Source organism: Dama dama, chromosome 10, assembly GCF_033118175.1.
Source record: "Dama dama isolate Ldn47 chromosome 10, ASM3311817v1, whole genome shotgun sequence".
Classification (NCBI taxonomy): Eukaryota; Metazoa; Chordata; class Mammalia; order Artiodactyla; family Cervidae; genus Dama; species Dama dama.
Window position 1 is genome coordinate 35,024,027 of NC_083690.1, and position 24,120 is coordinate 35,048,146.

The 24,120-nt window shown below is 51.6% G+C and overlaps 2 protein-coding genes across 3 annotated transcripts in view; both read left to right on the forward strand.

Moving 5' to 3' along the window:
- The first annotated feature begins 1,545 nt into the window (after positions 1 to 1,545).
- On the forward strand, positions 1,546 to 9,305 carry ZP3 (zona pellucida glycoprotein 3). Its single transcript, XM_061152290.1, has 8 exons — positions 1,546 to 1,868; positions 3,820 to 3,938; positions 4,770 to 4,873; positions 4,951 to 5,128; positions 5,238 to 5,355; positions 7,983 to 8,074; positions 8,203 to 8,330; positions 9,088 to 9,305. Exons 1-8 carry the CDS (start codon positions 1,560 to 1,562, stop codon positions 9,303 to 9,305), a joined length of 1,266 nt encoding a protein of 421 aa, XP_061008273.1. The 5' UTR covers positions 1,546 to 1,559.
- Positions 9,306 to 19,901: 10,596 nt separating this feature from the next.
- Positions 19,902 to 24,120, forward strand: part of DTX2 (deltex E3 ubiquitin ligase 2) — a 33,556-nt gene continuing 29,337 nt past the window's right edge. For both annotated transcript variants that reach the window (XM_061153470.1, XM_061153471.1), the window contains exon 1: positions 19,902 to 20,044. The gene's annotated coding sequence lies outside the window, so the exon portion shown is untranslated. The remainder of the gene's footprint in view (positions 20,045 to 24,120) is intronic.

Here is a 24,120-nt window from a genome sequence, read left to right on the forward strand (position 1 = left end):
TGCTTGGTATCACTTCTGCCCCTAGGAATTTAACGCCGTGACTATTTTGAGTTCTTCTCCTCTTGGAGGAATCTCACCCAGGCCTGGCAAGGAGTAGGCCGTGAGGAAGGGCTGACCTTGTCTGGCAGTCCTTCTCCACCTCCCCAAACAGGACCGGTGCAGTAGCCCCCTGACTCTTGTCTTCAGACCTACCCCTCCCCAACTAGAGCTGGCCAGATCACTCATCTTCCCCACCCTACCTCTCCCCTACCAAGAGCAAAGTCCAGCATCTCAGCCCAGCACCTTTAGGATCCTGCCCCCATCTACTTCCCCAGCCCCCTAAACTGCCACTCTCGACCCTAGGGACCTGAGGCGCCAGCAACTCTGAGTTCCTGAGGTTTTCCCTCAGACCCACCCAGTGCCCTGTCTACACCACTGTTCACACAGATCCCTCTGCCTGCACTGCCCTTCCCTGCTACCTCCTATGAAGTTGAGCAGCGAGGACTTGCCTGGTGGTCCGGTGGCTAAGACGCCATGCTCCCAATACAGGGGGCCCAGGTTCGATCCCTGGTCAGGGAACTAGATCCTGTATGCCACGACTAAAGATCCCATGTGTCACAACTAAGACCTGGTGTAGCCAAATAAATAAATATCAGAAAACACGACCTTATACAAAAAAGAACAAAGTTGAGTAGCAGCCCACAACATTCCCTGATCTCCTAATGATACCATGGTTTCTCTGCTTGGAAAGAGCTCCCATCTCTGATAAAATTCTCCTCATCCTTAGTCAAAGGCTTTCTCCTGGTCTCCCTCAATGATCCAGGCTTCCCAGGTGGCACAGTGGGAAAGAATCTGCATCCAATGCAGGAGATGTGAGAGACGTGGGTTCGATCCCTGGGTCAGGAAGATCCCCTGGAGAAGGAAATGGCAACCCACTCCAGTATTCTTGCCTGGAGAATCCCATGGACAGAGGAGACTGGTGGGCTACAGTCCATGGGGTTGAAAAGAGTCAGACATGACTGAGCGACCAACACACACACCCTAAGGATCCAGGTAGCTCTTAGCTCCCTCTCTAGGTGATAAGGGAAAGGCCAGCAAAGGGTGGGAGGAGGGAAGGGGTGAGAAGCTATGACTGACCAGGCTACCAGCTGATGCTTCTCAAAACTTAATGTGAATACAGATCACTTGGGGAGAGAGCAGAAGACTGGGTCCCAACGTAGTCGGCCTGGGCTGCGTCAGAGAATCTGGGTTTCTTTCTTTCTTTTGGCCTGCCCACGGTGCTTGCAGGACCTTAGGTCCCCCATCTGGGATTGAACCCGTGCCCCCTGCAGTGGAAGTGCACCTTCCTAACCACTGGGCCACCAGAGAAGTCCCAGTCTGCCTTTCGAACAAGCTCCCAGGTGAGGCCGATGCTGCGGGCCCAGGGGGCCACTTTGAGCATCAGGGGCCTGGCCCACCTGATTGACTGCGGAAGAGAGGCAGTTGGGAGCCCAGGTGTGAGTGGCCCTCACCGGGGGTATAAGACGGTGGGTGGTGCCGGCCCAGGAGTCACAGTGGGTGGGAGTGTCTTCGTGGGCACCATGGGGCCGCGTTCTAGGCTCTTCCTCTGCTTTCTGCTCTGGGGAAGCACGGAGCTCTGCAGCCCCCAGCCCTTCTGGGATGATGAAACCGAGCACTTCAAGCCGTCAAAGCCGCCCACCGTGATGGTGGAGTGTCAGGAGGCTCAGCTGGTTGTCACGGTTGAAAAAGACCTCTTCGGCACCGGGAAGCTCATCCGGCCTGCGGACCTCACCCTGGGCCCCAACAACTGCGAGCCGCTGGCCTCCGCAGACACGGATGGCGTGGTTAGGTTTGAGGTCGGGCTGCATGAATGTGGCAACATCTTGCAGGTGAGGCTTGGCCCCCCTCGGCAGCCCCGGCTTTGGTGGGGTGACACGGGAGGGGGCCGGCGGTGCGGAGTGTGGGTGCGAGGTGGGGCTGGGGCGGATTCCTTTCATTCGGGGGAGCTGGGTGGGTGGAGACGCTGAGACCTGAAGCTGGGTCTTGGTGGCGCTGGGGTGGGGTAGTTCCTGCCTCTAGGTGCCAAAGCTGGGGAGGCGGGGTGGGGACCAGAGGTGGCCATGAACTTTGCGCCAGGTCGGGCACCCCCGTTCTGATTCCTGAGGACTTCTGAACCCCTAGGGGGCAACCAGGAGACATTTAGTCAACATGGGTGGGCAGGGGGGAGTGTGATGGGATACTCTGCAGGTGGCCCAGCGCTTTCGTGGGGCCCTAGAAACTTGTATGGAAGAGGTGAGCTTTGAAACCTCAGAAAGCCCAGAAGTCATCACAGGGAAGAAAAAAAAACTTGGCGTCCCTCATTCATGTTAATGGCTTTGAAGCCTTGAGTTGAAAGTGGTTTGAGGGCAGGGTCAAAGGTCATCATGGTTGAAGAGGCTCAAAGTGTGGGTCCCGTGGGGGCAGTCTCAAATGGGTGTGTGTGTGGAGGGGCAAAACTGAGTAATTCAGGCCAGATCGCCTCCCAAGGAGATGGGGAGGGGCAGGGTCTCGGTAGGAGGGCCCTCCTAGCAAGGGCCAGCGCACTGACCCCAGTGGTTGCACAATTCCTGGATCAACTTCCTGCTGCCCCTCAGAGGGTCTGTCCTCCCCTCTGTTACGCCCTCCACCCAGCTGGCCTTTGGACTCTGGTCTCAGTTGGCTAGGGGCAGGGCAAGTTCAGCCCCCCGGGAGTCCTCCTCGGGAGCTCTGGTCTCAGGGTGGTTCCCAGGGCTGGACCTGAAGCCGCCTGGGCCTCATTTCCCTGGGGAGAACTTGAGGAAGCCAGAGCTGCCCAGAGTTAAGAAATTATCCTAACTTAGTAACTCCCAGTATTTGGGCATCAGACTCACCTGGGGAGTGGTTAGAACTCCTGATTCCCATATTCCATCTGAAATCGGGATGGAAGTGGGGGCAGACATCAATATCTGTAAGATCCCCCATGACTGTACCGTGGAGCACAGCTGGGCAGATTGCCCGGTCTCACCAGAGGAGAATCACGTGGGAAAATTCACGTGGGGTTCTGGCGGCTTGTGGGGAACACCACCTGCGCTGACTCTGGGGAACACGCTTGCTTGAATGATGCTCCACTGTCCTGACATTCTTTCCTGTTGGACAAGGAGCCCCACATTTTCCCTTTGCACCGGGTCCCACAAAAATGCAGCTTCTCTACCTGGGGACCTCGCTAATGGACAGCTAGGACTCTCCCCTGAAGTTTGAGGGATGAGGGCAGGCCAGGCAGCTGGGAGGGGGGCGTTGGGAGGGGATGCAAATTGCCCAGCAGCATCTGCTGGTGTTCTTCCGGCCTCGGGCAACCACAAAACCAGCTTCCTCGTCTGTGAGAAGAGCGTGAGAATAAGTCAGAAGAAAGGAGGGTGAGTTAGGTGGTAGCCGCTGTGGCAGCGAGTTGAAATTCCTGGAACTTTCTAGCCTCTTCCTGGGGGCTTTCTTGGCCCCCAGGCCTTCCCTGGAAAAGGAAACGGTGTGTGTGTCTTGGGGTAGGGGCAGCAGCCTGAGATGGGAGCTCACAGCCAAGCTCACACCCAAGCTCACACCCTCTGGTCACAGGGTGCTGCTTGCTGGTGAAATGGAGCTGACCCAGACTCCCGGGGGCGGTGTCACGATTTTGCGGTGAAACCAGGTGTGAAGCGGGGCGCCTGTGCAGGCGCTCCCATGGATCAGCGATGTGGGCTTTGAGCCCAGGGCCTGAGTTCTTTCCACCTCCAGCAGCCCCGGCCCCCCTGCCCCTTGCCGGGCACACCTGGAGCTGCGATGCTGGTAGTTAACCCCTTCCCTTCCCCTCAGGTGACCGACGATGCCCTGGTGTACAGCACCTTCCTGCTCCACACCCCCCGCCCCGCGGGAAACCTGTCCATCCTGAGGACTAACCGCGCGGAGGTCCCCATCGAGTGCCGCTACCCCAGGTCTGTGTGGCCGCCCCCGGCCCAGAGGCCCCTCGGCAAGCCTGGCAGCCTCCTGGCAGCACCTGGCAGTGGGGCTGTGAGGGGGCGGTGCTAAGGCTGTGGTCGCCGCCCTCAGTCCTGGTGGGAGTGGGGGTGGCCCTGCGGCCTCTGCTCGGAGCCCCTGAAACTGGCCGGGACCACAGCTGCCTCCTGGGGGAAGCTGCAGGGCTGCCCCACCCCCTCATTTCAGAAAGGGTCCTCAGTAGAGCAGGGGTGGGCTCCAAGCTCTGACCTTGACCTTGGCCATCATAACCTGCATTCCGTAGCTGAGTGAGGGTGGGGGAGGCCCCAGCACAAAGCACGTGCCTGTGACCTTGGAGCATAAAGGGTTGGGGACTGGTTTAACTACAAGGCCTGGCCCTCTGTGCTGGGCTGAGGGCAGAGGAGTAAAAGTCGCTCAGTCGTGTCCGACTCCATGCAACCCTGTGGACTGTAGCCCGCCAGGCTCCTCTGTCCGTGGAGTTCTCCAGGTAAGAATACTGGAGTGGGTTGCTATTCTCTTCTGCAAGGGATCTTCCCAACCCAGCAATCAAACCTAGGTCTCCTGCATTGCAGGCGGATTCTTTGAGCCACCAGGGACACCTAGGAAGGCTTTGAACTTGACTCTGATCTGGGAGGGGGAAGAGAGAGGGTGTTGATATGATGAAGGCACAAGGGATGAGGCATATGTGGAAGGGCATCCCCGGACAAAATCCTGGGGGGTGGTGCTCAGACAGGTGGGCAGACACACCCCAGAGGAGGACAGTGTCTCTAGTAGGGCCTGGAGCCCTGCAGCTGCTCGTCTCTTCGCAGGCAAGGCAACGTGAGTAGCTGGGCCATCCAGCCCACCTGGGTGCCATTCAGGACCACGGTATTCTCGGAGGAGAAGCTGGTTTTCTCTCTGCGCCTGATGGAGGGTGAGCAAGGTGGTTCAGGAGTGGGGAGCTGACAGGGGAGTGCTCCGGCAGGCTCTCACCCCTGGCATGCCTTGCAGAGAACTGGAGCACCGAGAAGATGATGCCCACCTTCCAGCTGGGAGACAGAGCCCACCTCCAGGCCCAAGTCCACACCGGCAGCCACGTGCCCCTGCGACTGTTCGTGGACCACTGCGTGGCCACGCTGACGCCGGACTGGAGCACCTCCCCTTACCACACCATTGTGGACTTCCACGGGTGAGGCTGGCCTGCCTCTCCGGGGGACCCTTCTGGGATGTGACTGTCACATCTGGAAAGATGTCACCTTCCTCCAGCTCTAACTGTGTTTCACTTGCTCTCTTCAAAGTTGTCTCGTCGATGGTCTCACTGATGCCTCATCTGCTTTCAAAGCACCCAGACCCAGACCGGAGGTCCTCCAGTTCATCGTGGACATGTTCCATTTTGCTAATGACTCCAGAAACACGGTAATGGCTTAATAGCCTGGAATAAGCCTGAACTCGTAGGGTCAGGCAGACCAGGCTTCCTAAGCTGGTGCTGTTGCTTGCGAGCTGTTCCCTTAAGCAGTGATCTGATAGTTCTGCCCTATCCTAGTAACTTAGCAAATAGATAAAGCTATGATCTCCAGTGAGATCTTTGGGAAAGCATGGGCCTTAAGAGACCGGTAGAAAATCTATGCGGGATGGAGTGAGAAAATCCGCGAAGGATGGAATGAGTCAGGGATCCTGGAAACAGAACAAGGTAGGAGAGTGGGAACCCAGGAGACTCAGCTGACAGTTCACATCAGATGATGATACTGCATTGCTAACGCAGTATCTGGTGACCAGGTCACTGACCTTATCCTCACCAAGGTCAGCAGGACTAGAACCCAGATGGCAGAGTAGAGGAGTTCATAACAGCAGGTGCCAGCCTTCCTGGAGGATTTCTAGAAGGGCAAGGAAAGCCAGTATGAGCTTTTCATACTAGGCAGCCTCTCGAACTTGAACATAGGCTAGACCAGTGACTTCTTGAACCTTGAGTTAATCAGCATCACCTGGAGGGTTTGAACTAGACCACTGAGCCCCATACCCTCCAGGGTTTGGTTCAATAGACTTGGAGTAGAGCCTGGCACCTGCATTCCTAACAAGTCTTCAGGTGCCGTTGATGAGCCACTAAGCTAGGAAGCTCAGCCTGACACTAAGGGTGGTGGGTTGGGGGGAGGGAGCTAAGATTCGGACCACATGTGGTGACTGTGGCAGGAAGAACAGGTAGGACTGGCAGCTCGCCAGAAAGTGCTGGTAGCATCTTAAAAAGATGCTTCTATTCAAATACTTTTGGCTGTTCTGGGTCTTCGCTGTGGGCTCCTGGGCTCTAGAGAAGGGGGCTCAGTAGTTGCGGCACACGGGCTTAGTTGCCCTGCAGCATGTGGGACCTTCGCCAACCAGGGATCAAACCTGTGTCCCCTGCATTGGCAGGTAGCTTCTTAACCCCTTCACCACCAGGGAAGCCCTCAAGTAGCACTTAAGTGAGTTTTCCTGAGAAAGGAGTTGGGAGGATGGGAATTCGGGATAGCTGGTCAAGAAGGAACAGTGATGAAATCAAGGATTTCCAGCTCTGGCTCCTGTACTAACCACCTGGAAAGATCATCAAAATACTGATACTTAATCATCCCATATATTTTCACTTAACTGGGGTGGGGTCTGACATGAACTTTCCCACTCCATTAAAATCTGCAAATAATATGAAGGAGAGAGGATTTCAAAGCAAATAGCTATTTACCTACCACCTAGGTTCTGTTAGTGTTTTTATGCCATACCTAGTCACTAGTCTATTTACAAATGCATCAAAAGCCATTTAAATTCTGTGTCTAACAAGCAGCTAGGTTTACAGAACACTGAACCAGAGGCTTACGTCGCGGGGTGGCACTGAGAGGCAAGCAGTGGGAAATTTGTAGATGAGCACATGGATGCTACGTCACTTCACCTGAGAACAGGAGTCGATTGCTACAGACGGTGATAAAAGGAAGGGTGCAACTGAAGCTACTGGGTGTTGCCCTGAAGCTTCGTAATGGCAGGTCATGTGTTTGAATGGGGCTGGGGAGAAAGGAGACTAGATGGGGGAAGGGTCCTGGTCCCCAGTTCGATGACCTTGTGGGTCTTAAGGTAGAAGATCCTGGTTGGGGGTAGAAAGTGGACGTCACAGGTGGTCCACTGAAGGAGGAGATGCCATCAGCATGGGCAACACCTGAGCCAGCCAGCATCTGCATCTCTGGAGATGGGGTGGTACCTAAGATCAGAGGAGGATCCTGATCAAGGGAAGGCAGCCTGAACTCTGGGAGGGCTCTCCCTCAAAGGTGGGCAGGTGGCTGGGCCAACCGAGGCTGCAGTACAGGGGAGATGGACTCTTACTCAAAAGCTAATGAGGAACCGCTCCAGGGATCTGAGGCCCCAGTTAGCATCATCTGGGAAGAAGCTGAGGCTCAAGGCAGTTCCCTTCCTGGAATAGGGATGCTAAAGGACCAGGAAGCGCTTCTCTGGGTTGTGAGTGCAGCCTGGCTGATTCAAGTTTCCGAAAGGGTTTCCCTGCTGGTGCATTCAGCCACTAGGTGGTGGCCAGTTTGTGGTTCTGTATGCAGAAGGCTTCAGGAAAGATAGCTGGTGTTCAAGTGCCTTGGCAGGATGTGTGGAGGGGCTGTGTGGAACCCCTAGAATGTGAGGGGGACCTCTGGTTGTGGATGCCTCTACCAAGAGGCCCTGGGCTGACCTGTCTTGTCAAAATTCCTCCCATTCCAGCAGCCAAGTTGGATTTTGTTCCCACTGGGCTTGATTCCCTGTTCTTAAGGTTTTGATTTAATGAGGCCCTGGGGGTGAGACACGGCTGAGTGATTGGGAGAAATGTGAGAGAGTCTAGGAATAAAGCTGATAGGTTGGGTTCTAATTCAGAATCCAAATTGCAACTTGCTCTGGACTTGTAGGCAAGCTGATCTCTGAATCTGCATCCTCCCATCTCTAAAGTGGGCTTCCCCTCCTCAAAGGTTAAGGGTTATTGAAGAACTGGCTTACCAGTCACTGAGCTGCCTAGAACTTTGCCTCGTAATAGCTGCTCTTATTTCCAGATATATATCACCTGCCACCTGAAAGTCACTCCGGTTGACCGAGTCCCAGACCAACTAAACAAAGCCTGTTCCTTCAGAAAGTCCTCCAACAGGTAAGCAGTCCAGGCTGGGGTGGAAGACCGGCCACCCTCGCTCGTGTTGATTTCCCCCAATGTGCCCACTATTTGCAAACTGCTTCCTGAAGGCAGCACAGCTGTCTAATTTCCTGTATTTCACTCAGGTGGTCCCCAGTTGAAGGCCCCACTGACATCTGTCGATGCTGTAGCAAGGGGCGCTGCGGCATTTCAGGCCGTTCCATGAGGCTGTCCCACCGGGAGGGCCAGCCTGTTCCCCGAAGTCGCAGGCACGGTAGGTCTCAGGAGGAGGCACCAGCTGTTGCCTTAGGGTGACAGTCCTTTTCTTGTTCCCCATTTAAGGCTGCTTACCCCTAGGGGATGGCTTCCCAGGTGGCGCTAATGGTAAAGTAACTGCCTGCCAATGCAAGAGACATAAAAGATAAGGATTCTATCCCTGGGTGGGGGAAGATCCCCTGGAGGAGGGCATGGCAACTCATTCCAGTATTCTTGCCTGGAGAACCCATGGACAGAGGAGCCTGGTGGGCTGCAGACCATGGGGTCCTGAAGAGTCAAACCCTACTGAAGGGACTTAACATGTATTTCTAGGGGATTCCATCTCAAAGCTAAGAGAGAGGCTCCAAGCCCCCACCTGATGTTGGCCAGGGCCATTCTGCAGTCATCCTGGAGTCCTGACGCACAATCAGGGGGCTATTAAGTTTTGCTCAGTCGTGTCCAACTCTTTATGACCCCATGGACTATAGCCTGCCAGTTTCCTCTGTCCATGGGATTTCCAAGGCAAGAATACTGGAGTGGGTAGCCATGTCCTCCTCCAGGGGATCTTCCTGACCCAAGGATTGAACCTGTGTCTTCTGCATTGGCTAGAGCTTCTTTACCGCTGAGTCATCAGGGCAGCCCATAATCCGGGGTCTGGGAGGCTAATGCAGCTCCTAGAACTAAACCTACTGGTTCAGCCCGCTGAGCAGAACAGAACCCCTCACCTGCTTCCTGGCTTGGGGACTCGGGTAACCCTCAGATGTCTTGTCTTTCAGTGACAGAGGAAGCAGACGTCACAGTGGGGCCGCTGATCTTCCTGGGGAAGATGAGGGACCGTGGCGTGGAAGGGCCCACCTCCTCTCCCCCTCTGGTGATGCTGGGCTTAGGCCTGGCTACTGTGATGACCCTGACTCTGGCCGCCATTGTCCTGGGTCTCACTGGGAGGCGTCGGGCTGCTTCTCACCCTGTGTGCCCTGTGTCTGCTTCCCAATAAAAGAAGAAAGTGAAATCGGTGTGGAGCAGTGACTAGATGGGGGTGAATTGGGAGTGGCTATGTAGGGGCGGAGGGCGGGCAATAACAGGGTCATGGATTCAAACGGTGAAATCGGAGCACCACTGTGTCTTTAGTGAGTCTGTATGGGCTTGTCTGGTGGCTCAATGGTAAAGACTGCCTGCCAATGCAAGAGATGAGAGTTCAGTCCCTGGGTTGGGAAGATCCCTGGAGGGGAGGGCATGGCTACCCACTCCAGTATTTTTACCTGGGAAATCCCATAGACAGAGGAGGCTGGCAGGCTACAGTCCATGGGGTTGCAGACAGTCTAACATGACTTGGTGACTAAACAACAGAGAGGAGAGAGGCCAAGTTGGTTTGTAAAGACAAGCCTGTGTTTTCCTAGCTTTGGGCAATGTGTCCTTCCTTGGGCCAAGGCTCACTTGTCCAGGGGCAACTATAACCCCGTGTGTGCAAGAAGCCTAAGATAAGCGATGTTGGGGGCTGAAGTGGGGTGGGCCCTAGCCCACTTCTAGGGTGGCAGAGGGTCCTGGCTCTGGGCCCCATGGATCTGGGGCAAGGAGGAAAGGACTTCTAGTCTCTCTCTCTTGTGGCAGCTGGCAGAAAGCCACATGTCTGTGGACTAGAAGCTCGAAGGCCATAGGTGATGGCTGAAGGCAGTGCTCATCTTGAGAGCTGAGGCTGCTGTAGTGGGGCCCCTCCGGGGTGTGGGGGTGCTGTGGTCTCAGTTCACTTCAGTCACTCAGTTATGTCCAATTCTGTGATCCCATGGACTGCAGTATCCCAGGCTTCCCTATCCTTCCCGGAGCTTGCTCAAACTCATGTCCATTGAGTTGGTGATGCCATCCGACCATCTCATCCTCTGTCGTCCCCTTCTCCTTCCCTCAATCTTTTCCAGCCTCAGGGGCTTATCCAATGAGTCAGTTCTTCGCATCAGGTGGCCAAAGTATTGGAGTTTCAGCTTCAACATCAGTCCTTCCAATGAATATTCAGGACTGATTTCCTTTAGGATGGACTGGTTGGATCTCCTTGCAGTCCAAGGGGCTCTCAAGAGTCTTCTCCAACACCACAGTTCATAAGCATCAATTCTTCGGTGCTCAGCTTGCTTTGTAGTCCAACTCTCACATCCATACATGACTACTGGAAAAAGCAAAGCTTTGACTAGATGGACCTTTGTTGGCAAAGTAATATCTCTGCTTTTTAATATGCTGTCTAGGTTGGTCATAGCTTTTCTTCTGAGGAGCAAGCATCTAGTCATTAGCTATGGGTGCTTTAGGGCTTCCTGTGATGGACAGGACCTGCTTCTCAGCCTCCCTCACTCCCTTCACAGAGGCTTCTGTGCTCTCAGCTGGGCCACAGGCCCTAGGGGTGCTCAGTGAGGGAAGGGCACCCAGGAAGTTTGCGGCCCTTCTCCAGAGGAGGTGGCCATGCTCTTTCTGATGAGGGCTGTGATGTCCCTATGTTGGGCTGGCCCTTAGCTGCCTCCAACCTCACGCCTGTGACTCCTCACTGGGTAAAGATCACTGTGGAATCCCAACTTTGCTAGTCACCTGCTGTGAGCCCTGAGCACCCTTGGGGGCCAAATGGGGCTGGTTCCAGCTGGGCAGGGCTATTGAGGCATAAACTTGATTGGAACCAATGGTGCTTAAAAACATTCAGAACAAGATTTTGTGATTCGGGGTCTCAGAAGTACAGGAAGGCCTAGATCCTTGCTCCTCTGTTGTTGGTTTTTTCCCATGGTTTTTAAAAATTTGTTTTTGGTTGCACTGGGTCTTCATTGCTGCACACAGGCTTTCTCTAGTTGTGCAAGTGGAGGGCTACTCTCTAGTTGGAGTGCATGGGCTTCTCATTGCAGGGGTTTCTCTTGTTGTGGAGTGTGGACTCCAGTGGCGTGGGCTTCAGTAGTTGTAACATGGGGGCTCAGTAGTTAGGGCACAAGGGCTTAGTTGTTCCACAGCATGAGGAATCTTCCTGGACCAAGGATTGAGCCCATGTCCCCTACACTGACATGCAGATTCTTAATGATTGTACCGCCAGTGAAGTCCATGTGTTTGTTTGTTTTTGTTTTTTTTATTAACACCACTGGGCATCACCTGGGGATTGTGGGAAAGGCAGAGTTTGGGGCCCCATTCCAGACCTAAGACTGCATCTCAACAAAATCCCCGGCTGATCCTGGGCCAAGGGATTTGCATCAAGAAGGAATCTGCCTCCCTTCCTATCAGGTATGCTATATAACAAGAGACTTGGGGTAGGAGGGGTGGGCTTCCTGGAGGCGGTGATCCTGGAGTAAATCCTCAAAGATCAAGCAGTTCCTCCTAGCTGGGCAAAATGGGGGAGGTGGGTATGAAGGGAAGAGAGGACAGGGAGAACATGGGCCCTGGTGGATTGGAGGGCCTGGATGTCCAGTAAGGGGGAGAGTAGAGAGGGAGGCCGCGTAGGGCTGATGACAGGAAGAAGAGCCACTGAAGGGCTGAGTGCCATGGATGGACCATCCCTGTCGGGGAGATCAGCTGAGCAGCAGAGTACAGTCCGGGGGCCGACAGAAAGCCGGCCACGGTCGGGCTGGCAGTTCCCTACATCTGTAACCTGGTACTGTCTGCAGATTAGCAGAGCGTTGCTGGAATCCTGGTCAGGACCCCTGGGCCAGGTGGCTGGTCTCATCTCCCACCCAGCTCCACCCCTGCCTGAGCCCGCTTCCTCCTGCTAAGCTTTATCCTGTTTCAGGTAGGGGAGCTCTCAACTTCAGGGTTATGGGAAGGATTCATGTGACACTTGGAACACAGTGGGCATTCAGAGCTACTCTCCAGAAAGATTACTCCCAGGGCCCCTGGGGGACTGTCCCTGCTGCAGACACCTACGGGTTACTTGTCCTCATGGTCCCGGGTATTGCAACATCTCAGGAACTCATCTCTCATTCAACTTCTGTTGTCCTCAGAGGAAGTGGCTGGGTCTGGTGTGGGGAGGAAGTGTGCTGAGGATGTGACCCCGAGTGTCAGCCCCAGCCAGTTCCCGGGGGGTCTCAGCTCAGTGAGTGGAGACACTGGCCTCCAGCAGTAATGTCAGAGGACCCTGCCTGCCCGCCTCAAGGTGGAGCTTCCATGGGAAAGGGAGGAAAGTGGCAGGCACACAGCTCAGGCACACGGTTCCCTGGTGTTTGTTTGGGGAAGCTTCTATTGTACTGCTAGGAAACCCTGGGTGAATCAAGACATGAAGGTTTAAAACTTCACCCAAAGTCACATAGCACATCCTGGGGGCTCCAGCTGCCCCTTGCTTGCCCTTTTGGGAAATCCCACATACTTGTTGCCTGAGCCAGGCTGCAGCCCCAGCCCACAGGCATTCCCCACTGCTAAAACGTTTAGAAAAATAAAACAACTTAATCTTAAAATTTTGCCTTCCTGATAGCCAGGGGAAAAAGGGAGATATGAGGTATGTTAAAGAACAATGAAGAAAAGAATCACGATCCCACAAATATAAACTAAAAAGTGTCGAAGATCTTGTTTTAACTCATTCATTGACAGTAAGTGCAAGACGTAAAAAAGTGGTTCAAATGAGAATCAGGAAAAAAAGAAAACAAAGGAAAACAAAAAAAGACCCAACAGATTTACAAAGGCAAGCAGGAATGCAGACATGAATTTGCTGATAGAGGCAAAAATGGCTTCCACAGACAGAAGTCAATAGCATCCCTCTGGATAAGAGTTATTTGTGTTACTATCGGTTTTGTAAAAGGAAAGGCACAGATTCAAAGAATCAGGTAACCAGGCGTTTTCTAACATCCTTCCAGATTAACTTTCTGCCTATTTCAAGGTCTTTTGGGGGCTTCCCTGGTGGCTTAGACAGCAAAGAATCTGCCTGCAATGCAGAAGACCCGGGTTCAATCCCTGGGTCAGGGAAGATCTCCTGGAGAAGGGAATAATTACCCACTCCAGTATTCCTCCTTGAAGAATCCCAGGGATAGAGGAGCCTGGCGGGCTACAGTTCATGGGGTCTCACAGAGTGGGACACAATTGAGTGAATTTCATTTCACTTTCAAGGTCTTTTACAATTTTTCCTGACAGGTGTGAGATTTATCAGGTGTTTTTTTTTTTTTTTTTTTTCCTTCAATAGATTCTGAGCAACTCCTAAGGGCTAATGGAAATTTTCCAGAGGAGGTTGGATATCACCAGAAAGATAACCCACTGTCTACCAAGGGACCACCTGCCCTCAGCCTTCAGGCTAGGACACCTGAGTTTGTCCACACGCCACAGTGGATCCCTTCTCTTTATCTTTTTTCCCTTCGGCTGCACTGCATGGCATGTGGAATCTTAAGTTCCCTGACCAGGGATTGGACCCACGCCCGCTGAAGTGGAAGCTCAGAGTCTTAACCACTGGACTGCCAAAGAAGGCCCTGATCCCTTCTCTCGAGTAACTCAAGATCCCAAATGAATGTAAAACACACAATTCAATTGAGTAAATTTAAAGACCTTACTGGCTTCATTCAACGATTCATGAGTTAGGCAGCACTCCGTCTAGCAAATAGAAAGGACCTCCAAACAGCTGTACAAAGTGAAACGCTTTTATAGGCAGAAGCGGGTGGGAAGAGGAAGTTTTAGGCAGAGTGGGTTATTTCAGGGAAAGTTACCCTCCTACTATGGGCACGAAGTGTCTATGGGGCGAATCACTCCACTGATGGGTGTATGTTACTCATTCATTCGTGTCCTCCTCTTTGGGACCCCATGGACTGTAGCCCACCAGGCTCCTCTGTTCATGGGATTCTCCAGGCAAGAATACTGGAGTGGGTAACCAGTATTCTGAAGATCAATGGGAGGCCTGATCTTGCCATTCCCTTTTCCAGGGGATCTTCCTGATCCAGGGATCGAACCAGGGTTTCCTGCATTGCAGGCAGATTCTTTACTGTCTGAACCACCACTGGGTACTGGCTAGGTGATTCCAGATTGACTGGTTAAAGGAGAAGCTGGCTAAAGGATTATTTTCCTGGGAGAGGCTGAAACTGCAATTAGGTAGTAAGTCTTGGTTTCCTGTTGTTGAGCTTAGCACAAGTGAGTCCATTTGGGGCCTGTTTTTTCTCTCTCTCTCTTTTTCTTTTCTCTCTCTCTTTTCTCTTTTTCTCTTTCTGACACCAGGGTGCCAAGCATTACTTTACAATAAAAACAATAACTGTGGAGTGAGGGCCAGAGGTCAAGTGTGATTGCTTAGATTTAAAACAAACGTCTCCAATGTATTAACTCTGAGTACACATTAGTTATTTCAGACTGGCAGCAAGGGAACTAGCGAGGACAAAGCAGTTCATCAAATCGTGTTCCAAGGGACTGGGACTTACATAAGACAATGCTTTCGGTGGGGACAGCTTCCCACCTCAGGGCTGCAAAGCCATCATGCTCTTATGGGCTGTGTAGATCACACCTGGATCCTGAGCCAGCACCGTTGCCCAGAGATGCCAAGTGCTGCCTATTAATCAGAAATAATGAGCAAGGCAGCTGTGGCTTCTAATCACACAAGCCCTCCGGAGTATCAGATGGAGGCCAATTAGCTGAGGCACCACGCAACAAAATTCTGCCTTCCCAAGCAAAACATCAGAAAGGGCTTGATCCCCTCAGCGGCATCCCTGGGCTCCAGTGTCTTGCCTTTCCCCAGGTTTACGTTGATCTTTTCTTGCTCCAGGGTGAGCTGGAGGCTGGTTCCAGGGTTGGAGCTTTCGGAAGCAGGAAATGCTGACACCTGGAGTGGAGTTGAAGGACTTTATTTTTTTGGCCACATCACGTGACATGTGAGGTCTTAGTTTCCTGCCAGGGGTTGAACCTGGTTGCCCCCTGGAGTAGACAGACAGAGTCTTAACTACTGGACCACAAGGGAAGTCCGACTGTTAATTTATTTATTTTTAGGCTATTGTATTTCTTTTGGCCATGCCCCATGGCATGTGGGATCTTAGTTCCCCAAGCAGGGATTGAACCCACACCCCCTCCATGGGAAGCACAAAGTCTTAACCAATGGACCACCAGGAAATTTCCCCTCACCCCAACTTTATTTTTTAATCTAAGTTCCTTTGGCCACCACCACTCCCCCATCTATGGCCACCTCTTTCTTGGGCCACATCATTCATTCTCAGTTGCTTATGTGGGTGCGTGCTAAGTCGCTTTGGTCGTGTCTGACTCTGTGCGACCCCATGGACTGTAGCCAGCCTCCTCTGTCCATGGGATTCTCCAGGCAAGAATAGTGGAGTGGGTTGCCTTGCCCTCCTCCAGGGGATCTTCCCAACCCAGGGATTGAACCTGCGTCTCTTATGTCTCCTGCATTGGCAGGAGGGTTCTTTACCACTAGGGCCACCTGGGAAGCCCTTCCGTTGCTTAGGAACCCTCAAAGTTCCATGGGTGGAACAAGTGCTGGTCTTTGAGATGTTAGAAAAAAGTCTTTCCTTCTGGGCAGATGATTAAGGACAGAGCCTCTGCCAGGAATGTTTCAGCTCCCACAAGGCATACCTAACCTACCCTACTGTGTGTGTGTGTGGGGGGGCAGTCTCATATTTTTGTGATAGAAAATATTAGCATTGAATACTGCCATTTCCACCTCCAGGGGATATTCCTAACCCAGGAATCGAACCCATGTCTCCTGTGTCTCCTGCATTACAGGCATATTCTTTACCGCTGAGTTATCAGGGAAGCCCAAATATATAGTAAATAAAATAAAAGTCTTCAGCTCATCTGTTACCTTCTTGGAGCATCTTAGATTTCCTCCCAGAAAAATCTCTGCCAATGAGCCTGTGTGTACATTTTGAACACACACACACACACACATCAGTGTTCACTGCAGCACTATTTACAGTAGCCAGGACAGAGAAGCAACCTAAATGTCTGTTCATTGACAGAGGAATGGATAAAGATGTGGTACCCATTTACAGTGGAACATCGTGCTCTGTGCTCAGGCATTCAGTTGTGTCCTATCCTTTGGAATGCTTTGGACTGTAGCCTGCCAGGCTCCTCTGTCCATGGGATTTTTCAGGCAAGAATACTGGAGTGGGTTGCCATTTTCTCCTCCAGGGAATCTTCCCAACTGAGGGATCAAACAGGCATGTCTTGCGTCTCCTGCAATGCAGGTGGATTCTTTACCCACCAAGCCATTAGGAAAGCCCCGTTGAATATTACTCAGCCATAAAAAGAATGAAATAATGCCATTTGCAACATGGATGGGTCCAGAGATTGTCATACTGAGTGAGGTAGTTTAGACAAAGACAAATATATGATATAGCTTATATGTAGAATCTAAAAAATGACACTAAGGAACTTATTTATAAAACAAAAATCGAGTCACAGATGTAGAAAAGAAACATGGTTATGTGGGAAGGGGATGAAGCGGGGGGTAAATTGGGAGATTGGGATTGATATATACACGCTAGCATATATAAAATAGATAACTAATAAGAACCTACTGCAAAATAAAAAAAAAAAGAACCTATTGCATAGCGCAGGGAACTCAATACTCTGTAATGAGCTATACGGGAAAAGAATCTGAAAAGAATTAATATATGTCTATGAATAACTGATTCACTTTGGTGCGCACCTGCAACTAACAAAGCATTGTAAATCAACTACACACCAATAAACACACACACAAATAACTACCTACTCTACTGTAACCCTCTGCTCTGAAAGTTCCTTTTTTACTTAACACTAGATCTCAGCTCCCAGTTCCATCAGGACCTGTGAGTCTTCCTCATCCTTTCTACCTAGCGTCCCAGGGTCATTTAACCAGTCCTCTTCTGCTGCGTGTATTGGCTTCAGGTTCAGTTTGCAAGTGGTCCATCCAGCTTCCCTCATTTCCAGCTTTCCGAGGGACATCTTGCTGTGACCTCAGGGCACAGCACACTCACTTTCTCCTGCCTAAAAGCTCAGAGTCCCTGTCCCCGCTTCTCCCTCTTGCTGCTGCCCTATTTTGCCTCTTTTCACAACCGGAACTCTTCATTTTTCCCCAAATAAAAATAGTCTTTCCTTTCAGGTTATAAAAATGGAAACTATTCATTGGGACACACTCAAATGCTACAGGAGAAGTACAAAGACAGTGTATCACCTGCTATTCCCGCCTTTCAGAGGTCACTGGGTTGGCTCGTGCACATGGCCACAGGCATCCTTATGTAAGTGGCGTCATTCCCCCCCTCCCCCCGCCGTGGGGGTTTAATCCTCTACGATCCTCTCAATCCCCCCTCCCACGTGTGGAACACAAAGATGGCTCTTGGAAGAGCTGCCTGTACTCCCAGGCGTTCCTAACCTCCATGACCTCAGTTCGGATCTCTCAATGGAGACCGCTGTGCGGTCACCAATGGCCTTCCTGTGCTAAGTCAGAAGTTTGGGACGTTTCTGATTGTCAGCCGGTTGACTGAAAAATGAGGGAGCCCCAGATAGGGAGGCAGGAGCCCTGGGTTCTGGGATGGGCTCCCCTCCCGGGGACCAGCAGGTTGGGCCTCTCAGAAGTGTCTGTCATCATTGAGCACCCCCTTCATGGAACCCTTCTCTTGGATCTAAGACATCATGCTCACCCCAAGTCCAGCCTCTTCCCCAGGCATTTCTGCCTCTCATCTGTCCTTCAGAAGTCAGCATTCCTCAGGGGATTCCCTGGCAGTCCAGTGGCTAGGACCCCACAGTCCTACATGCCATGGGCGAGGTAAAAAAAACTGGGAATAACATCCATCTCATTGAGAGGATTCACTGAGGTGATGCATGTCCAGTGCTCAGCACCTACTAGGTGCCTTAGATATCCTGTCAATGATTCTGGCTGAGGTAACTGAGGCTCTGAGAGGGGAAGGGAAGTGTCCTATTCTAATCTGTAGCCACTTCAGGCATCTAGTATAAATCACAGGTAAAACGCTACCCTTCATTCCTCTATGGAGAGCTGGCTCTGGGCATAACTGGGAGACCCTGACTTCGATGCCTTCCCAGACTCAAGACCGGTGTCCTCTAAGTCAGCTCCGGGGTGGTAAGAGGTCCTGGCCTAGGGTACCAGAAACTGGGCCTGCTGCAGGCACTCCTTCTCTTCCTTCACTAGCTTTTGATTTGATTATGTAAAGATATCCAATTAGAGCCCAAGATTCAGAGGACTCTGAACCCCCTGGAACTGTATGCAAAATGTCTGTGTGTACACATGTGAATGCATCTGAGCATTTTTCTGGGAATAGCTTTCTTTAGTTTTGTAAAGGAAGTGTGTGATCCAAAAGATTAGTCACTAGCCTGGTTTAAGCCTCATCACTTTTGACCTGGTCTACAGCCTAAGCCTCCAAACTGGTCTCCCCACTCCTTTCTCAATCCTCCACCCACCACAAGGGTATCCTTCTAAAGTGCAATGCTGCCTCTCTTTCCCCTGCTTAAATCCTTCCATTGACTCCAGTGGACTAAATTTCTTGCGTGATATTTAGAGTCCTTCATAATCTCACCCAGCCATTTCCCCATATCCTGCCACACCCTAACCCATTTTCTTTTTTTTTTTTTTTCCTAATCCATTTTCTTTGTCTTCACCCTGTCCATGTACCTATCCTCTCCCTTGGCTACACCGAACATTTCTTGCTTCCTGAATGCATCAGGCACTTTCTCATCTCTCATCCTTTGCAAAGGTTTCCCTGTATTCCATTTGACAAACCCCTATTCAGTCTTCAAAATCCAATTCTAGTGTCACTTCCCTTGCAATGTCTTTCTGACATCCCCTCTTCCTGCAATTAGGCACCCCTTCAATGCTCTTACCCTTTTATCACATTTTTCACACTAGATTGTAGTTGCGAGTTTAAGGGTTTGTCACCTGAGTAGGTATGAAGCTCTCCTGGGAGGCACCCAAGTAAGTTGCTACTGCTAAGTCACTTCAGTCGTGTCCAACTCTGTGCGACCCCATAGACAGCAGCCCGCCAGGCTCCCCCGTCCCTGGGATTCTCCAGGCAAGAATACTGGAGTGGGTTGCCATTTCCTTCAACAAAGCTCTTTTTTTCTTGGAAGAAAATCTATGACCAACCTAGGCAGCACATTAAAAAGGAAAGACATTACTTTACCGACAAAGGTCGGTCTAGTCAAAGCTACGGTTTTTCCAGTAGTCACGTATGGATGTGAGAACTGGACTATAAACAAAGCTGAGCTCTGAAGAATTGATGCTTTTGAACTCTGGTGTTGGAGAAGACTCTTGAGAGTCCCTTGGGCAGCAAGGAAATCAAACCAGTCAATCCATAAGGAAATCAGTCCTGGATATTCATTGCAGGGACTGATGCTAAAGCTGAAGCTCCAATACTCTGGCCACCTGATACGAAGAGCCGACTCATTGGAAAAGACACAGATGCTGGGAAAGATTGAGGACAGGAGAAGAGGCCGACAGAGGATGAGATGGTTGGATGGCATCACCGACTCGAAGGACATGTGTTTGAGCAAGCTTCGGGAGCAGGTGATGGACAGGGAAGCCTGGAGCGCTGCAGTCCGTGAAGTCGCCAAGAGTCGGACACGACTGAACTGAACTGAACTGAACAGGTGCACGTCGGGCTGGGCCCCGCCCCCCTGCTGCCCCGCCGGAACTACGTTTCCCAGAAGGCTGAGCGTCTTGGGCACGCGCACTGGAATCCGAGGAAGCTGCGACGCCGAGTTTCACTCAGGCTGCCTCTTCGTTAGAGTGGGAGCTACAGCCGGAGCAGTGCCCAGGCCGAAGCGGAGCTGCAGTCTGAGCGCGGCGGTGTCCTCCGCCCGCCTGCCTCGCTCTCTTCAGTCTCGGTGAGAGGGGCGGGCCGGGCCACCTGCTCGTCGCCTAGGGCTGGGGTCCCGGGGACGCGGGGGAGACCGAGCCGAGCTGGGACCGGAAGGGGGCGGGCGTGGGCTTGAGGGAGGGTTGGGCCAGGCTGGAGAGGCGCTCCGGGGTGAGGTCCCGGGGGGATTGCGGGGACCGGCCTCCGGGTGGAGGTCCCCGGGGGCGGGAGTTGAGGGGATTGAGAGACACCCGCAGAGCTTTAGGACCGGACGGGTGGGGAGCGGGAACGCCGAGGTGGAAGCCGAAGGGCTGGCAAGGGGAGGGGCGCAGACCCTGAGAGTTTGGCCCGTCGGGAGGAGAGTACTCTTTCCCACAGGACCCGGAGGCGGCGGCGGCGGCGGGGCCACCGGGCTGCCCTAGTGAGGGTGTGGGTCCTGCTGGGGTCTGCCTCCCGGTGGACGGCTCCTTGGAGTCGGGGGCTGTACTTCTGAGGAGTTCGCTTAACTAACTCCGCTTTCTTCTTCTCAAGTAAGGTCCGCCTTCCAGGAAGTGCCTCTTCTCTGGAACCCTGGCTCTCTTCTGCGGGGTGCCAGTAGCTTACGCTGTGAAGAGGACTTACAAGACTTCCCTCCCCCTTTGCCCCCGAAACTACCCTATCTCAAGTCAGCTACTGTCCTCCACACTGGTTCCTCTTCCCTAAGTGCCAGTAGCAGTGGAAATAGTGTGTGCATAGACGCTTAGCCGCTTAAAAAACTCGAAATATTTCTGCATGCCATCGTAGCTCGTCTAGAGTTCTGGAAAGTGGTCTTTCTGGTAATCAGGCTTTACTGAAACCATCAGGGTAACTGTAGCTAGGCGTCTTTTTCATTTAGTGTGCGACCTTGACAAACTTTTACGTTCTCTAGTTTGTTGATTCCTTGGATGCTCACAAAGCAAACTGGCTTACAAAATCCTTTCAGGCCTTTCTGTGGAAGGGCTTTTTTTTTTTTTTTCCCTTCCCCTAAGTAGCCCCTTGATTATTGAGTGGGCAGAGGGAGACTACTGTACCTTCTGCTCTGCCCAGGCTGTTGGAAAATAAATCTGGTGGTTTCCAGTCCCCAGCCGCAGCACACAGACCCAACATCTGTGCAGTCGTTTTCACTAACTGCTGTTTCCCAATTTAAAACCCGATCGTCGTCTTCCTTGTTGGCAAAGGTGCCTTGGAATTTGTGTCGCTGAGTCAGCAAGCCTTTCAGATTTGCCCGGTTTTTGTTTGCGTTTTCTATCGAGATGGGAATCTACACAAGTCATTCCTCCTAAGGATCTGGTATCTCCATCAAGAAGGCACCGTTTGTGCCAGCTCTCCACAGAGAAAAGATGAGAGCCACGGGAACTTCCCATCGCTGCCTTCCCAATCTGGTTTTCAGTAGAGAAAGTGCGAACTGGGGAGGGGGAAATTTGAGGTCCCCAGGATGAAAGTGAGCCTTGGGAGTGGATTGTTGATTGCCTCCTGTCTCAGATAAATTCAGGTGGCTTCTTGCCAACAGCTTCTCCTGTTTAACCAGTCTTAGAAGCTACTTTCTGTTTTCACACATGCATTATGAGATGAAGGACACGATTCAGGATTTCTGCATTGGAAATTTTAATTTCTTTGGTCACTTGAACCTTTACTGGGTGCTTCGTTTTTGTCAGGCCCCCTGCTCGGTGCTGAGGGTGCAGTGACCAGCCACGAAAACTCTGTTTTCCAGGAGCTCATCGTTTGGTGGGAAAGATAAAGAAACCATAGACAGTGACAAGGTGTTGTCGGTGTGATACATATCAAGGAGTGGGTAATCACAGGGCAGAGCCCACCCCACCCCACCCTTGCCCAGGAGGGAAGGTCTAGAAGGCTTCCAGAATGTGAGAGCCAAAGTGAATTGTGAAGAAGGAGTAGGACCCAGGAAGTAGGGGACAAAGCCTGGCAGAGGAGTCAGTAAATGCAAAGTTGTGAAGAGACCCGGCATGTCTGGGTCACTGTAAGTGTGGCTTCAGTGTGGCTGGGGCAACCAGATGGGTACAGGGCCGAGAAGCCTTGAAAGGTAGGCAGAGGGCTGAGTGTGGGGGCTTTTACATGTCATGCCAAGACTTGGGGGATTTTAGCAGGAGAATTCCAGGAAGGGCCTTGCTAAATGAGTACCCTGGCTAGAAAGCGTGGAATGGATTGGATTGGGTCGTTCTCCTTGTGACTGTTTCCTTACATCACGCCAGCTTCTAGTAGAGGGAGGTAGACAGGGAAGTTTGTGCTCTGGCTGTTTCTGGGCTTGTTCAAGAGATAGAATGGCCGGAGAGAGCTGTGGAGGACCGATGCAGTGCCGTAGAGGCTGATGAGAGGGGATTTTCTTGCAAGAGGGCACGTGGCAGCATCCCGGAGGTGTTTTAACTGGTTGGCCAAGTGGGTGGGGTTCCAGGTAAAGTTGAAGCACAGAGTTGGGGAAACCAGGTGTATATGGGGTAGTGGGTCATCACTTTCTGGAAGGAGTCGGGGAGGGGGAAGTGTAAGACGGAAGAGGGGTACTGAAGAGAGGTGTGCCGCAGATAGTGTTGATAGGGAGGGACCTGGCTGATGGACTTTCACCGTGAGCCACGGAATGTGAACGATGTTTCTAGACCTCAGAGGGAGGTGTGGAAGAGAGAGGGGGGCAGGACTGTACTCCAGGAAGCTCCGCCTTGCCCCTGTCTCTGAGGTGGGTGAGGAGGAGAGACAGTTGGAGAATCCAGGTGGGAGAGTGTGCTCATCCAGGTGAGAGGCTGAAAGGTCCCAGCCTGGTGCTCACAGTGGGGGCTGAGGCAGCGAGAGAGCAAGCCAGGGCAGCTGCTGGGCTGTGGGGAGAAGCTGGAGGAGGGGCAGCCCAGAGCCAGGGAATCCAGGAGGAAAGGGAGAGAAGCAGGGAAGGTGAGTTTGACTTCAGACATGTTGGAGGTACCTAAGAGACAGCAGGAATGGGGCCACGGGCGAAGCGTCCCTCATTCATTCCGTGTGTGCCCCGGGAGTTGTGTGCTAGGGTTTGTGCTTAGCACTCGGAGGTGAATTAAACAGTCACCTCTGTGGGTTTGTTTTAATATTCATCTCAGATAAACAGAGAACTGGATTGCTCCACACTGATCACCCGTTTCACACATGGCCTACTTTTATTTGTTTCCTAAGTTTTTTTTAATGAGTGTTGTAAGTTCCTCCATTTCATCCATCCACAACAAAAGCCAGATTCTTGAGACAGAATACATACCAGTTTTTGATCTTTCTTCCCGTTCCCATCCTGAGATATCCATTATCCCTTTGCTTTCTTTTTTATCTATTTTATGGTTCCTGGGTATTCCTAAGGAACCTAAAAAATACTGCTACAATTTGTCCGTAGTATTGCATGTCACTTGGTTCATTTGTCTTGAATATTGAATAATAGTCCATGGTGTGAACAAACCAGTTTCTGCATCTGATCTTCCATTGATGGGCGCTTGGTTGTTTCCAGGTTTTTGCTGCTGAGAGAGGGCTGTTCTGAACACTTCTATACATGTTCCCTGTTGCACCTTCAGGAGGTTTTCTTGGGTGTGAACTGAGGGGTGGTGTTTTGCTGGATCATTGGGTAAATAAATATTCAATTTCCATAGCTGTTGCCAGACTCTTTCTGAAGTGGTTGTATGAGTTTGCCCTTGTACACTTCCACACTTGCTCCACACTCTTGCCAACACTTGATATAGGCTGATTTTTTTTTTTTTTTTTGCCAATGGAATGGATATAAAATGGGATCTTTGGGATCATGGTTTCTATGTCACCAAACCCTAATGTCAAGCATCTCTGCATAAGTTTATTGGCATGTGTGTTTCTGTAAATTTTATATCTTCTGTCAATTTTTCTGTGGGGTTCTTGGCATTTTTTTTTTTTAATTGATTTGTAAGAGTTTTCTTATGTATGCTTGATTTTAATCCTTTGTGCTTATTGCACATATCTTTTTCCAGCTTGTGACTTTCTGTTTTCTTTAAGGCACATTTTGTTGAACAACCATTCTTGATTTTAACACAGTGAAATGTATCTTTTCATTTATAGTCAGCGTTCTGTGTCTCCTTTGAAAAATCTTTTCCTAACCGTAAT